This window comes from Cyprinodon tularosa, unplaced genomic scaffold, assembly GCF_016077235.1.
Source record: "Cyprinodon tularosa strain WSP-4 unplaced genomic scaffold, ASM1607723v1 ctg398, whole genome shotgun sequence".
In the NCBI taxonomy this organism is placed as follows: Eukaryota; Metazoa; Chordata; class Actinopteri; order Cyprinodontiformes; family Cyprinodontidae; genus Cyprinodon; species Cyprinodon tularosa.
Window position 1 is genome coordinate 440,122 of NW_024039116.1, and position 16,677 is coordinate 456,798.

The 16,677-nt window shown below is 40.6% G+C and overlaps 1 protein-coding gene across 13 annotated transcripts in view; it reads left to right on the forward strand.

The window, feature by feature from the left end:
* The window catches only part of nfixb (nuclear factor I/Xb), a 284,324-nt gene that overhangs the window by 91,944 nt on the left and 175,703 nt on the right, over window positions 1-16,677 (forward strand). For 6 of the 13 annotated variants that reach the window (XM_038297802.1, XM_038297804.1, XM_038297806.1 and 3 more), the window contains one exon: window positions 8,421-8,952. In XM_038297802.1, the coding sequence (XP_038153730.1) occupies window positions 8,421-8,952 (532 nt within the window). Of the gene's footprint in view, window positions 1-6,192; window positions 6,379-6,447; window positions 6,715-8,420; window positions 8,953-16,677 lie in introns of those variants that run through there. The other 7 variants (XM_038297803.1, XM_038297812.1, XM_038297809.1 and 4 more) reach the window with 6 other exon arrangements.

The window sequence follows — 16,677 nt, forward strand, 5'->3', positions numbered from 1 at the left end:
TAAATAAACACTTTGTTTCATTTGTAAGGAAATTTTCAGGGTGGATTTGTTTCTTTAAAAAATGGTCATTGAAGGTAACGTTCGTAAACAAACCCAGTCGATCAGAATTTGAATCTTTTTATTGGCTTTTATTGTCTATATTTCTCCACCTTTTCTAGCCTATGAGAACATTTATTTATGGGCAAAATAAACAACCTAACTGTCTCTTTTTTGTAGGAGGCACACTGGCTTTGAAAAATGACTTGAACCTAGTTGTAGTCAAATTCTGCTGACATCTGAATGGTGGTTTATTTGCATTTTTGGCAGCAAAGGGGGTGAACCCAGTGAGTTCTAATTCGTGGTGAAAAGCAGAGACAAGCAAGTCGCATTCAAGTGCCAGTTGTCTTCTCGGCGATGCAAAGCCTAAGCTCCTGCAGGTGCAGCCGAGTGCAGATATGTTTGAGCTCTGAAGCACACACTTTTGTTGCTCTTATCTGATGGGAGCAACGGAGGTTGGCAGTGGTCAGGCAGGCTGAAGGTGTGAAGTCCTGAGTGTTTTATTCAGCTGCTTTTGTGTAATGGCTCTTTAATGGAGGCTGTGATGTGTATCGGTGAGAACGGGTGTTTTTCATTTTCTCTTTTTAGGTTTTACTGCAGCAGAGGAGGGAAACAAACAGAGGGACCCTCTGTTTAGATGCATTTAAATAGGGATATTTATACTTTATGGCAATTTTTAAGTGATTTTTCTACGTCAACAAATGAGATTAAAAGGAGTAGGTAGAATAAATATACATTTTAATGGGTTTCAATATGGAAAATTATTTCCTCGGATATTTTGCCTATAATCTTAATTAATAGGCAGTAATTTTGCAGGTAGAAGCACTTGCTTTAGCTTGTGCAAAGTGATGTGGGGAGGCTTTTATATGTTTTCTTTCCTTCTTTATCTGTTTGAAAAAGGTTTTTTTTTGTTCTTAGCTTTGTTGTCAAATTGTCCAAATGAATGTGAAATGTGTTAAGAATATTTCTGCTTCCCCTGTCAACCAGCTGGAAAATATTGGTTTTATATGGCCAATTTAAGAGATACGGGCGAAAATAAAATCCACAGCCAAACTGCTTCGCCTATAAATAATCCTCCCTGTTGTTTGAAATGTGTTTCTTCAGAAAAAAAACAACAACTCCTCTCTTCAATCTCCAGGCACAGATTGTCACACTAATTAATAGCAACTATTTAGGGAAATTTTGGTTAAAATAACACATATATTGTCAATATATTATGATTGTGAATCATTTTATCAATAGAATCAGAACCAGAATGCCCTTATTGGTCATTTCAGTACAAACCATTCAAGGGAATTAGCATTAGCATAGCATAGCATAGCCTTGATCTTATATTTTGTGTATACAAAAAATGATAGAATCTGGTGACAAAATGTAAAAACTTCACTATTAACCATCTACATACTCCTGATTTTAATTACATACATGCTTAGAATTAGTATTTATACCTAACACAAAGCTGTTAGCATCTGTTTTGTTAGCTTTCAGCTTATTTCTTAGCTAACAGAACAGCTAGTCTATGCTAACCAGAGCTAGCTAAGGTATAATAGAAGCCAGGTGTGGAAATATTTATAAAAACTGGTGAATATTAGTTCAGCACGTTCAGAGAATAGCCTTTGTGTTAAAGCAATTTTTGTGCAACATAGTTATTGCCAACGTTATAGCTTTAAAATCTGTTGTATGGCAGGCTGTTACGCACAGTACAACTAAAACGACAAAAAATGTTACCCCAAAAAAAACCCATAAAAAAGAATAACATTAGGACGTTAGTTAAAAGCCACAGAACAAAAATACTCCACTTAACTCAAGGACAGTAATTCAAAAAGGGCCATTTTTCCCCTCATAATCTAATTTTACTGTAAATTAAATTAGTGTAAATTAGATTTATTTTCCCCCCGAAGATTGCCTTGTAGATATACGACAATGTGTTGTGAACCGATGTTGTGGGGAACTGCTGAGCATATGGTTGTGTTTGTTTTACAGTGAAATAAAGTGCAGTTTTATTGGAAACAAACAAATTACAGTCCAGCGACTTTATTTGCATCATTTGTACCTGATAACATGGCCATTTATATATATTTCCACTGGATTTTCTTTTCAGCCAATGACTTCCAGTCAAATTAGATATAAGCTGATGATAAATAGGGTTGTGTGTGTAAAAAATTTGGTTTAGCAGAAGAAAAACAAATATTTGTTGGAGTCTTGATGTTTATTTTTGTTTGTTAGGCATAGGGCTGGGTATTGTTAAAAAAATTTCGGTTCCGGTACCAATACCGATACCTTCACTTCGATACCGGTTCCTGAACGATACTTTTTTCGATACCAGTTTTATAATATCAATTCGAAAAAAAAGAAAATTACACAACATAAAAAAGTACAAATCTTGAGTTTTATTTTAAGCTCTGTTTTTCCATTTACATTTTTCCTCTTACATAAAAAAATAAATAATTCAGTGTCTAATATTCACTGTTACATTGTGAGGACCTTTTTACTTAGCAGTTTTCCTTTAGAAAAATTACCATGACTGACAAACAAGCCCGTTGAATGGGATCCTACTGACAGCGCACCGCTGGTATGGGGGGGGTCTGAGCGGCTCCGACAGAAATATGGAAGGCAGGATGAACTGACTGCACTGATTACGTTTTCAGGTGGATTTTCCCACTTAAAAACATAATAAAACTACTTTATTCCCACTGATCACAGCAAATATAGCTGCAAGGCAAATAAAGGATAGAGTAGCTTTGCCCAACGCGCGTCTGACCCACTTTGCGACCGCGCAGCCAGAGCAGCAAAGCTTCTTCAGCAGCGCGTCAGAAGCTGGTACAAGCAGCAAAAATGAAGCAGCAGACGAGATTTTGCTGCTCTTGCTGCGTCCAGTTTGAAAGCAGCATGATTCACTCCGCTCTGGCTTTGCTCTGCCCACGGGCTGCTGAGAGGAGGATGGTCGCGCTGGCTGCGGTCCGCTCTTCTTGCAGTCAAACACAGAGCGACTTTCTGCTCTTAAATTATTTCCGTGCACGATGTATTGCATTGTGCACTATTAGCATCAGTCTTAATAAAGTGAAGCCGCACTTTTGACCTGGGGGGCATTTTAAAGGGGTTCCGCGACGCTGCAACCAGTTCACAAAAGATACACATGAACCCTGGCTGTAGGCGTGACCACCTGTGTATTTTTCCTGGATGACGCAATCACCTTAAGTGTTCCAGCCAATCACCGAAACTTGGTACCGAAAGACGAGGCATGTTTCGATACTCTGTAGAACCGAAGCATTTCGGTCGGTACCATAAAAGTACCGAAGTTCGGTACCCAGCCCTAGTTAGGCATTATAAAGAAAATACCTGTATTTTTTTTCATAATTGTGTTTCTTTGTCACATTTAAGATCTTGCACTATATGTTTAAATAGAGTCATGATTTATGTAAAAACATCCATTGAGTCTAACAGTCAACAGTAATCTTCAGTCATATAACAACCTCAGACTGCCCCCAACTAAAGGGCACCCTGGGTGGAGAGCCATATGTAAAAAATGAATGAAAGAAAAAACATGTAATAATGTTTTTTTTTTTATTACGTTTTTGTCTATTAATAAATTGGTTATGTGACTCTTATAAAAGATATAGGTGGAAGTCACATTTTTCAACAATTATTGTTGTTTAATTACAGATTATAATCTGTGACATGTTGAGACAAATTGCCTATATGCAGATCAGGTATATGACAGCGTGTCAGAAAATCATAGATTTTATAAACATTTAGCTTCATGAATGATGAAAATGCTAAGCTACATATCTGCCTGCTTTTATCACACATACTCAGAAAAAATGTCTCCATGAACCTATTGTGTGTCAGTTCAATTTATTTGTATCCAAGTACATCCATAAATTATTCCAAGTCATCTTAAGAATTCTCAAATCTTAAACCATTTATTATTTACAGAAAATACTGCAAACGGGTCTGTTCCTTCTATGATGGTTCTGATTGTTTTTTGTGTTTTTGGGGGGTAGGAGTGACCTGACTGGTGTAATACAGGACTGATCAAACCTTAATGGCACTGATTGAACTCCTGTTGGTGGATGTTGAGTGATGGATGCATATTTCCACATTTTCTTACAGTACTATGAGTAAAAAAAGAACAATTTCATCACTGGTTTTCAGTGCAGATCAAATAACATCCTTTAAATGAACGTCTTTGACTCGAGCTCCAAACAAGTAGAAAACTATAATGGTGTGAATCCTGATAGTGCAGCTTCTAGGTGATGAGGAGCTTAAAGACTGTATCTGTTGAGGTGTGGTTTTTGCAGGGCTCTGTCATGCACATGTGCTGGAGCAGGTGCAGCCTTCAAAGTGGCATCATCAGGACTCCCTTCCTCCCTTCCTTACTGAAGGAGGCACATTTTTAGCATCCAGGCTCGGACTGGGAACCACTGGCATTTTTCCATCTACACCGGCCCACTTATGGACCCCCACCCCCGGGGGAAAAAAAACAGAAGCACAGTCAAACGCGTGCATCTCAAATGTGAAAAACAATACGAATACACATTGTGGATTAACCGGTCTATCTTCAAGTATCACACGACAACCATCACCAAGACTTCTATAATGCAGCTTTACTGCGTAATGTCCACGCTCACCACATTAGCAGGGTTGCCAGATGTCACTGACTCACGTTTTCCAGCCCAAAAAATGTTCATAAACCGCCTGGAAATACGAAATCTCGCCCAATTTGAACCAAAGTCTATTGATCTCTTAGGCCATAAATCTAAAGAAAAACATTTTTTACCCATAGACGGCCATCATAAACCGCCAGATTGGGAAACATCCCAACCTGGCAACAATGCACAGAAGACGGGAAACGTTAGCCTTTAGATGCAAAACCACATCATCGTCAAATATAAGAGTTTGGTTTAAATAAAGTATTTTAGTTTTATTTTAATTCAGTTTGTTGCAATGATTTTACAGTTTGAATAAATAGAAAATTACACCATATGCCAACCGGAACAACGATGTGCATGACAAGTAAGGGCTATATATACTGCATGCATCATTTAGGCAGTTAATATTGTATTACTTCTTGAGTTATTCACTGTCACAGGTAGGGGCTTTGGTCGGAGAGGAAGTTTTGGGGCCGTACGCTGAAATGAGGAGGTATCACAGATTAGCATCATTGCTTGGGTGTTCCTGAACCGGTCCACCTTTCATTCCTCTGACCGTTTGTTGGGAATCCGCTTCGTCGTTCGTTCTTGTTTTTTGCAGAAAGAGGAGAGCGGCTTCTGTGTTGTGCCCCCCCCCCCCCCCCCCCCCCCCCCCCCCTTTCTTTGTTTGTTGGGCTGAACCCCAGAGCAGCTGCCGGCTGTGGTGGTGGCGGTGGGGTCTGGAGGGACATTGGAGCTGCACGTCCTCTCTTTGCCATCCTCTGCCAAGGTGGCATTATGCAAGCAGAGGGAGGGGGGGGGGCAGCAGGTCCACATTTATTATGGAGGAGGTGGACTTCTAGGATCCTTCCCTTCAACTTTCCCTTCTTGTCAGGGTTGGAACTTGTCTTTTTCCAAAACTCCCACCTGCACCTCTCTACCACCCTAACCTGCCTCCCTCCTCCTCCCCCCTCATCCATCCATCCCTCTCCCTCTCTCTCTCTCTCTGCCTCTCTCTCTCTCCTCCCCTCCCTTTCGGCTCTCCAAGCATTGGCTGGGCTGCGGGCATCTCGGTGCCAAATAGGTGGGCCTTCTCGTCGCGCTGGCAGAGGCTCAAGCGATGGTTAGGGAGAGAACGCGGAGAGGAGGAGAGACACAGAAAGAGAGAAAAGGAGGAAAAAAGGAGAGGCAGCGCTCGGCTTTGCCAGCGGTCCTTTGCGCTGGTCCAACATTGATTCCGCTCTGCGTTTTTTTCCCGTTTTTTTTTTTTCCTCCTCGACTGCGCTTCGCTCTCCTCGGCTCCCCCATCTGTGTGTGTGTGTGAGAGAGTGAGAGAGAGTGAGAGAGTGTGTGTGTGAGGCGGGCCAAGGGATCAGAACAGACACCGCTACCAATTAGTGCGCACTTTGCCAAGGATTTTTTTTTTTTTTTTTGGAATTCGCAAAGTTGCGTTTTTTTTTTAATTAATTTTTCTGACAGTTTTTTAAACATTTTTTTTTATTTTACTTAAAAACTTGCTTCTAATGAACAGCTATTTATTTGTGAAAGTTTATTTTTAATCATCCCTCTAAGTGTTTTTTTTTTCTCCTTGCCAAACCAACAATTGCTTTACATTTGGGAGCGCAAAAAAAAAGAGAGAAAAAAAGTGCAGATTTTTTTTTTTTTTTTCACTTTTAGCGCCGTGCCAAATTTATGATGAGAGTGCAAAATGGTAACTACCAGGCCGTCTGTCTTCCTCTTGCAGTGCGCTTATCTGTGCTGTTTTGGTGTCTACTTTCAGTTTGTTGTGGAAATGTGACTGCTTGGAGCTCTCCTTGGTTTTTTGGGTTTCTTTTTTTGTTTCCTTTTTTCCTTCCTTCCCTCCCCTGCATGCTGTGTGTGTAGAGCGCAGATAGGGAAGGCTATGGCTGAGCTTTTAGCGGCGCATTTCAGCAGCGGGTTTGTGGCAGCAAAGCTTGGCGGCGCTGAGCGGCCGGTGTGTGGCAGCGCTGGCACCGGAGCGCTTTGGCGAGATCTGGGCTTTGTTGCCCAGAGATATGTAGTGAAGGTATTAGGACACCTTGGGCCACCTTTTCTTTTTTTTTTTTTTCCTCCCCCAACAAATAGAGAATCGACAGCGCAGCTTGAACCATTTTCTTCTGCTTTTGGATTTTTTATTTTTGTTTGTTTTTGCATTTCTTGTCATTATTTATATTTCAGCCTGATTGTTGTTGTTTTGCTTGAACAAGGAGGGTGATTTATTCATGATATGCTGTTTTTTCTATGTCATTGTGATTAATCTTTGTGCACATATAGAATAGAATAGAATAGAAAATCCCTTTATTGTCCCACAATGGGGAAATTCTGGTGTTTACATCAGCAAAAATTATAGAAAAAAAATTGTCACACAAATGTGGACCTTATAAAAGTGTGTAGAATAACATAATAGTAAAGAGTTAAAAGATAAAATAAATAAAATACTGTACTGTAAATTGTTTTAACTATATATATATATATATATATATATATATATATATATATATATATATATATATATATATATATATATATATATATATATATATATATATATATATATATATATATACATTTTATATAAATTCTGTGTTAAAACTCTAAAATGTACTGCATCAGTCACGTTGTCACACTGATGCAGTTTTTTATTTTTTATGCTCAAAATAAGCTGAAATAATATCTATTGTTTAGTAAAGGCATAATAATTTGCTGTTTTTTAAATTAAAAGACTATTTATTTGAGTAAGTTAGTGGAATAGGACATTTTTCTGAAAAACACAGCTCAGATATATGTCTTTAATTAGGTGACAGTTTATAATAAACAAAAATATATGTTGGTGAATATTTAAAGATTTAATTTTTGTTTTTAGTTTTTAAATGGTTCATTTATATATATATATATATATATATATATATATATATATATATATATATATATATATATATATATATGTATATATATATATATATATATATATATTGTTTTTTTATTTTGTTTTTATTTTGGTAGCCTTTCTTATTTAAACAGTTTGATAGGAATTTTAAGGGAAGATGTTCGCTCAGTCTTCCGTTAGCTCCTGTCACTCATGGTTTTTCTGTGAAGAACGCTGAAGCGGTTTTTGTTTTTCTGTGTTTTATTGTGAACGACACCATCAGCTCAGTAAAAGCCACAATGTCCAGGAAGTCGCTGTTCAGAGAGAATCTAACTTTATATGCATTTTAGCTCATTTAGCGCTAGGGCTAAGGTCAGACATGCTAGCATATTAGTTTTTCCCTTGTTTAAAAAAAAAGAAAAACGAAAACAAAAATAAGAATTAGATTTTTATTGAGGCTGAATTATTTATTCATTAAGGAGCATACTTGTGAAATTGATAAAAATATATCAAGTTGTACATTAGGAACCTCTGTTCCAGTAATAGCTAACAAACGTCACTTTATTATCGCTAAGCTAATTTAAAAAAAAGAGTGAATTTTTATTGTTTGTTCTATCTGTAGAAACTTAACTACGTCCTTAAATGTTACTTAAGTCCAGATTTAAGCTGTTTCTCAGTTTAGATCCTAATTTAGGATTTGTTACTACATTTAAATTGGTATTTTTGTCAGAGTTTAACCTTTACTGAGCATTAAATGTATAAAGTATGTAGATTATATCAATGGTTATAGTTGAAAGCTGTGTATAGTTTCTTAATATGTTTTTTTAGTAGTATTTGTTGCTTAAAACGTGTTTTTCTGTCCTCAGGATGAATTTCACCCCTTCATCGAGGCCCTCCTCCCCCATGTCCGTGCCTTTTCCTACACCTGGTTTAACCTGCAGGCCCGCAAACGCAAGTACTTCAAGAAGCACGAGAAGAGGATGAGCAAGGACGAGGAGCGTGCGGTCAAGGACGAGCTGCTGGGCGAGAAGCCGGAGATCAAGCAGAAGTGGGCCTCGCGCCTGCTGGCCAAGCTCCGCAAGGACATCAGGCCGGAGTTCCGCGAGGACTTCGTCCTCACTATCACGGGAAAGAAGCCCCCCTGCTGCGTGCTGTCCAACCCCGACCAGAAGGGGAAGATCCGCCGCATCGACTGCCTCCGCCAGGCCGACAAGGTGTGGCGGCTGGACCTGGTGATGGTCATCCTGTTCAAGGGCAGCCCCCTGGAGAGCACGGACGGCGAGCGGCTGGTCAAGTCGCCCCAGTGCTCCAACCACGGCCTGTGTGTCCAGCCGCACCACATCGGGGTGACGGTAAAGGAGCTGGATCTCTACCTGGCCTACTTCGTCCACACACCAGGTACGTTTCCCCCCCACGCATTGAGAAGACAGATCAGAAACCAGTACGGGTGTCAGGATATAACCTCCCACCCTGCAATGTTCGCCAAATGGTCCTGATGGCAAAACAAATGCCAGGTTTTTAATATTTAAAGGCTCCGCTAGTGCATCACAGTCCCCCCGGAGAAGAAAAAACAAACAGAAAGGCTTCTTTGCTGATTGATTTTTCTTTTTCTTTAAAGAGATTCTGACAGTTTGAAAGACCCCGGCTTAAAATCTGTGTTTACTAAGAGATATGTTTGCTTTGGTACATTTGTAGAAGCATTTGTGTGCAAATTTAACTAAATCCAAACGTGCATGTTTCGCGGCGCCGTCGGTAAACAAAAGCATCTGCAAGCGGGTTTATCCCTCGTGCACGCCATGGTGTGTGTGTATAATCCCTGCGAGCGTGCGATTGGTGTCTGTTAGTGTGCGAGTGGTGGTCTGGCCCGGTCCCAGGTAGTTTAGGAGGCAGCCAGCCTGCAGCCCCCAGGTCGCCTCAGCGTATCACACACACATCCACCCGACCCGGGGCTCTACCTTGTGACGCCCGGATGCTCCGCTCGCTAGGTGCCGGATTGTACAGATCAAAGCATCCTTGTTGTTTCCATGTTTTAATTTTTCCAGACGCGTACAGGAAATAAATAAAATACGGCAGCATGTATTGAATTCATTTGGAGGAACTTATTCACTAATAGAAATAAGAATTCCAGAATTCACTTTTTTTACACCTATTTTTTTTTTTATTTAGAATATTTTTTATCCAGACTAAATAGCTCAGATTTGTAAAGCAAAAACATTTTTACATTAAGTTTATTACAAATAAAAATTTGGCTAAAGGAATTTACAGTTATGAAAAAAAAATGATAAATTTGTTTTTGCAGGTAAATCAATTAAAAAAATATGTTTTTTTTCTCATTCTGGTGAAATTCAGTTACTGTTTAGGACATCCATGCTAGCTTTCCTTTTTAGCGTGCTGTATCAGAGCGTATGTGAGCAGCTCCATCGCTGTCGTCATCGGATTACCGCAGCGCCGCTCCAGCTGTCCAGCAGAAGGTCAGGTGTGAATCCTCGATGTCGGCGCTTTGCTTTTATAGACGGAGGGTGTCATTCTTCCCTTGGCTGAAAGGTGGGGAGCTCCCCGCAAATTATTGACCCCCTCCTTTGAGGCGGGTGTGTAATTCTGGGTGCATTTCTACAGCATCCCTTCCTGTTCCACGACGGACCCAGTACCGAGCACAGCCTGGTGCCTCCTTCGAGGAAAGACGTTTTTTTCTCCCTCCACTCCCCTCTGTGCCAACATCCACCGACTCCAAACAAACCAGCTTTCTCTACATGGTTCCTCCTTCAGCCCCTAAATGAAGCGTCTTATAAATGTCATTTAGAAGTTTTTAAACTTCAATCACGGAGTGTATTTTATATTTTTCCGGGAGCTCCCTCCCTCCTCTGATGGTCAGATTCCAGAGAGCGTGGGAGATGTACGTCAAGGTTTGAAAGCTGCTCCTGTTTCATTTCCCCGAGACACGTCGGGGGTTAAGCAGAGTTTAAAGAGGGACGGGGAGGCGGTGGCTCCACTCTGACCTTTCGGGTGGCAGCGTTACAGCGTTATTCTTAGCTCGCCATTCCAGGGTGTCTGACTGTGTTTGGCGGAAGCTGTCAGTAACCATGGACCTGATGATTGGACCGTAGCCGCCTCACCTGCCGCCCTTCTCTTGTCCTCGTTTTTAATTCCCCCTTTGCTTATGTCACTGTTGCCACCGATCGGAGGTCAGGAGCACAGATCAGGAGACCCTCTGTCCACAATATGCTCCTCTTTACACTAAAGATTTATCGATTATTTTAATAATTTGGTAATCAAATTGAATCATTGCTCAGAGTCAAGGTACTCAGATTCTAAAACAGACATTTTACCGAAGGAAAAACCTAATTATAAATACATAAAGATGAAGTTGTCCTTTTTGTATAGCAAAAAGTAAATATCTTTGCCAAATTAATCGATTACTGAATAATTGATGGATGTATTCCTAAAAATTGGAACAGATTTAGCATCATCTGCAGCAAAAATATATATATACTTAAAAACTGGAAATGATTGGAGCCTCCAAACAAGAAACGTTCTGATCAACAAACTGTTGGCATGATGCACTCCTGAAAATATTGGCTACATTTGACCAGATATGGATTCCCTTCTTGGACATTCTAACCAGATTAGACCTGAGAGACTGATCAGTATTGATCTTCACTGTGTTTCAATTATTCCAATAATTTTTTTTTTTTGTTGCGCTTAATTCTGACCTTTAAAAAGTATGGTTAATGTTTAATATAATATTACTACATTGTACATGTGTTGCTACATGGAGAGAGTGGGTGGGTTTTTTTTGTTGTTGTTTTTTTTATTGTTGTTTTTCTTTTTTTTGAGGTTCCAAAAAAGAGAACATTTAAAAATATATATTTTTTTAAAATTAAGAATTAAATTGGTAAATGGACCAAACAGTATAGCAAAACTCAAAAGTATAATGTTCTCGCCTTAGATGATCTTAAAATGTACTTTTATGCAACAACAGCAACAGAATAGAGAACTTTTAACTTTCAATAGAGCGCCCATTGAAAGGAGATGGAGGAGACTCATCCACGACCTCCGACACTAAACTCTCCTCCTCCTGCATGTTTCCGCTGTCCATAGCGTTCCTTGACAGTGTCGTTTCTAAGTCACCAATTTAGTGCTACTTGGTCCCAATGGAATTTCCCATTGGGAACCTGCTAGCACTAAGTTGCTAACTGGTTATCAAAATTCTTCCGAGAAACCGGCCACAACCAAACATGCTTGCCAACCTTCCGTCACAACAATCCCGCCCTCTTGTTAAACGACCAATCACATTCACTTTATTCACTTGTGTAAAGTCGTAGGGAAGCGGCTGTTCCAAACGTTGCATTTCGGAATTCTCCCGAGTGGTGCACGACTTTACACGAGTGAATAAAGTGAATGTGATTGGTCGTTTATCAAGAGGGCGGGATTTGTTGTGGCGGAAGGTTCCATCTTCCATCTAACTTGTGGCAGTAGCCTGGTTTGGTGTAGAAGGCCCCGTGAACACTGGGACGTAACTCATTGGGAAAGTAATTGGGTATTGCGTATATTAGCTGTGAGATATCAATCAAGATGATATGACCTAAAAAATGTGATTGACAGATGACCGTTGATATATGATTTGCTAAATTTAGCTGTTCAGGCTGACGTATAACTAACTGGCCTACATTAGATAATTGGAAAGAAACAGATTTTAAGACAGGATTTTTTTTTAAATAGAAATTTTTCTAAATTTTGGGACAATATGGTCTGATAAAGAGAACATTTATATACATGTTTAAGCCAGAATGATTTGACATTTATATGTGACTTCCCTACAACTTTAAAACTCTTGGCATGAACATATTTCTTTAAACTTTGTGATGATGTTTACCTGCACGCATCTGAGCTGGTTCCTTTTTTCTTAAAGTATGAAACTTGCTCCTTTTTTATTTTATTGAACAGTTTAAACTCCAAGAGGAGAAAAGAGGGCGTCTGACGTGATGTCGCCTTGGATCTCCCCCTTCGCTCAGTTCTTCTGTATTTGTCGGTACTGATAAAGCTGCGCGGTTCCAGGATTAGTCATGTTTGGATCGCGGGCCGCCTCATACGGCTTTCATTACCTCCATGAAAAGCTGTTTCTGAGAGCGCAGCCTCAATATTTGCTGCAGACAGGCGGAGAGCATAGGTACCCGGAGCCAGGTCTTAAAGCCAAACCGTGTGCACTTTGTTTCCACACTGCTGCTGCGCAGGAGCCCATTTTTACCCATCAGGGTGTCTTTGTGTCGACGTTACAAATGACCAAGAGAATCTCTTTTTAAAGAGACAAACAAAAGGAGGGACTTGGAAACGGACGGCGAGACTGATAGACTTAGCGCCTTCTCACGTCTGGCTAATCCATCAAACGCATCTTATCTGCGTCGCCCAATATCCTGAGCTTCAAATGGAGATACTATTATCAGGCCTGTGGTTACATAATGAAGAAGGGACCAAAAAGAACAAATGGGATTTGTCTTGTTTTTTTTCACACGAAGCTTTAGATTGCTGTGTTCTTTTAGGCCGAAAGTAGCGTCTGGAGTCCCCCAATGAAAAACAGAAAATAGCTCCACAGAGGGAACATTTAAAAGAAAAAAAAAATCAGCTCTCTGTGAACAATGGTGTTGTCCGCTGTGCAAAAACCAGACTTTCTACTGAATCTTTCCGTTGCTTTGTTGTCGTTCCACATTACGTGGGTCATAAAATTCGAGCTTCATCACGGGGTCCTCCCATGATGGGACAGCGTCAGTGACACCGCAGGGTTTTAATTTACGCACCGAGGCATGTAGAGACCTCTGACAGCCACCACTTGGCCCTCACTCAAAAGCCCTCCGTTTTCTTCAGCTGCCAGTGTGTATATATATATATATATATATATGTGTGTGTGTGTGTCCTACAGAGAGACAAGCGGATAGATACATATAGAGAAGCTCTTCCAGAATAAACAACCAGCGTGCGGATCTATGAAGGACATCTCTCTGTCCCATCTCCAGACCTCTGCTGACCGTTCTGTCAGAACTTTACGCCGCTCTCTGGTTCCGGAGCTTTGGGATCAGGCCAGCCGGCTTCATATTCACTGTAATTATCCAGTTTAGTGAATAATGTCGGCAAAAAAACACAAAGACAAAAGACTAAAGCGAATGATTGAATTAGGTGGAATTTTCAAACAGAAAAGTCTCAGTTTGGGAAATTGAAAAATTCTTTGTAGCAGAAACGTTTTGGTGGGGAGGGCATTAACAAGGAACAGATTTATTTCCTAATTTCACTGTACAGTGATTTTTAATTAATTGTGCAATTAAGAGTAATAATTAATTTTTGTGTCTTTAGCATGAACTATAGAAATACATTTATTTCTTAGGAGGTTTTTTCTAAAAAAATTCACATTACATGTTGTTCTGTAGGTTTATCGTATTATTTTATATCGTCCTAACAGTGTTAAATCTCTCTGCTACCGCTGCTCTCCTTCCTCTGTACAGGCGCCAGGCCTGAAATCTGTCTGTCCGCTAAAAACATACGTATCCCCCCCCCCCCTCCACGCACGCAGGAGGGGCGGCTTGGCTCTCCGAGCCGCCGGAGCCAAGCCGAGGGGGCAGAGAGCAGCAGGAACGGAGAGGTGAGCCGAACAGGAGGAGAAGGAAAGGATTTTTTTTTATTTCATCTTTTTTTTTAAATATTTTTGGGTAAATTCCAGCAGGATCCCGTCCACCGCGCCTTGTTCCTCATCCGCCGCAGCCCGGCGGAGCGGAGAACAAGGAGGCGGCCCTGTAACTGGGGCAGCTCCTTTAATAACAAAACAAACTGTAATACATCAACGCCTTCGGGTTTAAAATATTTGCATAAAACAGGTGATTTCACCCTTAAATACAGAAATAAAAATCTGACACGGATCAATAAACGGATCTAAATCTCCTCCGAGCTTCGTCGACATTCTCGTTCGGTGGCGTTTCTGTTTGGGGACGATGCCGGGCGCTGATATAAAGTAAAAAAGAAAAGCGTAGAATAAAGATAATGCAAAATGCCACACAGGAAACAAAGACAGAGGGAGGGCACACATTCAGGCTAGCGGGGCGGCTTGGCAGCATTTGGCACCCGGTGCTGCAGCTCTGTTTAGAAGGTGCCAGCTTTTCAAACCGACACACAGTCTCTGCCAACTTCTCCTCGTCTGCTCCTTTTTCTCCCTCACTCATTTTAACATTTTCTCCCCCCTTTACATCCCTGTTTTCACTTTACGCTTCCTTCCCTGTGTGTGTGTGTGTGCAGCGAACCCCTTCAATCTGCCTCATATGCAGAATAAATGCACATTTTTTATTTAGTAAGATTGAATAAAATCTATAATGTTTCCAGACATGCTCCTTTTTTTTGTTTCCAGTGAATTACAGCAGAGAGAATACTGTTACTCACTGGTGGATTCAGGTTCCCCCCAAAAAACCAGAACAAAATGGAGGAGAAAGTGCTGCTCTTCTCCAATCAGAACGGTTCCACGTGCGAATGGGAAGCATTAAAAGCAGGATTAGGATTATTTTCTCTTATTTTGACTTCGGCCAAATGTTTCCAGAAAAGGGACGAGTTGATTTATTCGGGGAATGCGAAGCTTCTGAGTGACGGGAGAAAGCGTTAAACGTTGGGCGTGGGGGTGGATGGAATTACCCAATAATGATCAGAAAATTAGAGCCATTATTAAGGGAGAGTAAACAGGCCTTTCTAAGTGTGAACGGCCTCCATTCAGCCAGGACCCAGAGCAGGGCTCCTTTCTTCCTTTCTTCCACCCATGGCCTCAAGAGCTCTCCTTTTTTGTTCCCTGGAAAAACAGAAAGGATATACGGGGCCCGCCGAGGTGGGGGTCCCGCTCTCCTTTTGATCAACACAGTGTGGAATATAGCTCCTCACTGTACCGAGCGTGACTTCCTATTTATTTCACCTACAAACAAGCTGCCTTTTCTCCGTTCCTCATTCATCCTAACTCGCCTAATTAGCTGTTTAATGTATTTACATAAGACGGCGTCGCTGAGTTCCGAAATGCTTGGCAGAGTGTTTGAAAAGTGTTTCTGAAAGTGCACCTGGGTGTCCGTCCTTTTTTTTCTTAAAATTATCGTCACTTAAAGGCGCAGTGCTCCTTTTTCTTTCTGCATCCGGAGAGAGTCGGAGGGGGCGGGGGACGGCGGGTGCAAACTGGGTGCTAATGCGGCAGCGGCTTCCGGGCTCGTCGGTGCAAACGTTCTAATTAGCAGCAAATGGATAAATAGATAAAGTTGTGTCTGAGCAACTGAACAAATGAAGACAGATTTACGCTCCTGTAGCTGGTGGAGAGAATAAAGGAAGCAGTTTTCCTGACCCCTACCCCCCCCAAACATCCCGTCCAAGCACTGACCTCCTTTAGATTAATACTAAACAAAAGCAATCTTTACCATTTGTATTTGAAGGTCCAGGATTTCCCCTCCTAGCATGTATCTTTGCAGCCACTCCCCCCTCTCTCATGTTCAGATGATGGATTAAATCGAGCTCTGTGAGAAGTTTAAACTTTTAGACTTTGTTTTTTAACCTAAATCTGCTTTTAGCGTCTCCGCAGCTTTATTCCCCTGCTGTGTTTCTTCTTTAACAGTTTTCATTAAATCATGCAAAGCTGATGGAGACGTAAAACATGAGAGTTTAGCTCTAAATATAAGGTTGGTCATTTGAATTCAGGTAGAATATGTTTGTAGGAACTATAAAAACTATTATTTATGTTTTTCTTCTGCTGTTGCTTGTTGATCCATCACATAATTTTCAAACAGAAAACTTGTATTGTTTTTTAATATGATAATAATCAGAGATGGCAAAAGTACTCACTTTCCGTACTTGAGTAAAAGTACAGATATTTGTGTTAAAAAATACTCTGGTAAAAGTGGAAGTACTGATTAAACTTCTTTACTCAAGTAAAAGTAACAAAGTACAGGCTTGTAAATTTACTTAAAGTATAAAAGCAGAAACCACTTTTTTCATGCCGTTGCCTACATTTTAAATGGATGTCTGCCAATAGGACTAGATCTCCGTTGTGTTCATTTTCAATCATCTCGTCGTCCATACTACTATGCTAACGCCAAGCTGCAATGATTTGCCACGAATGAATAC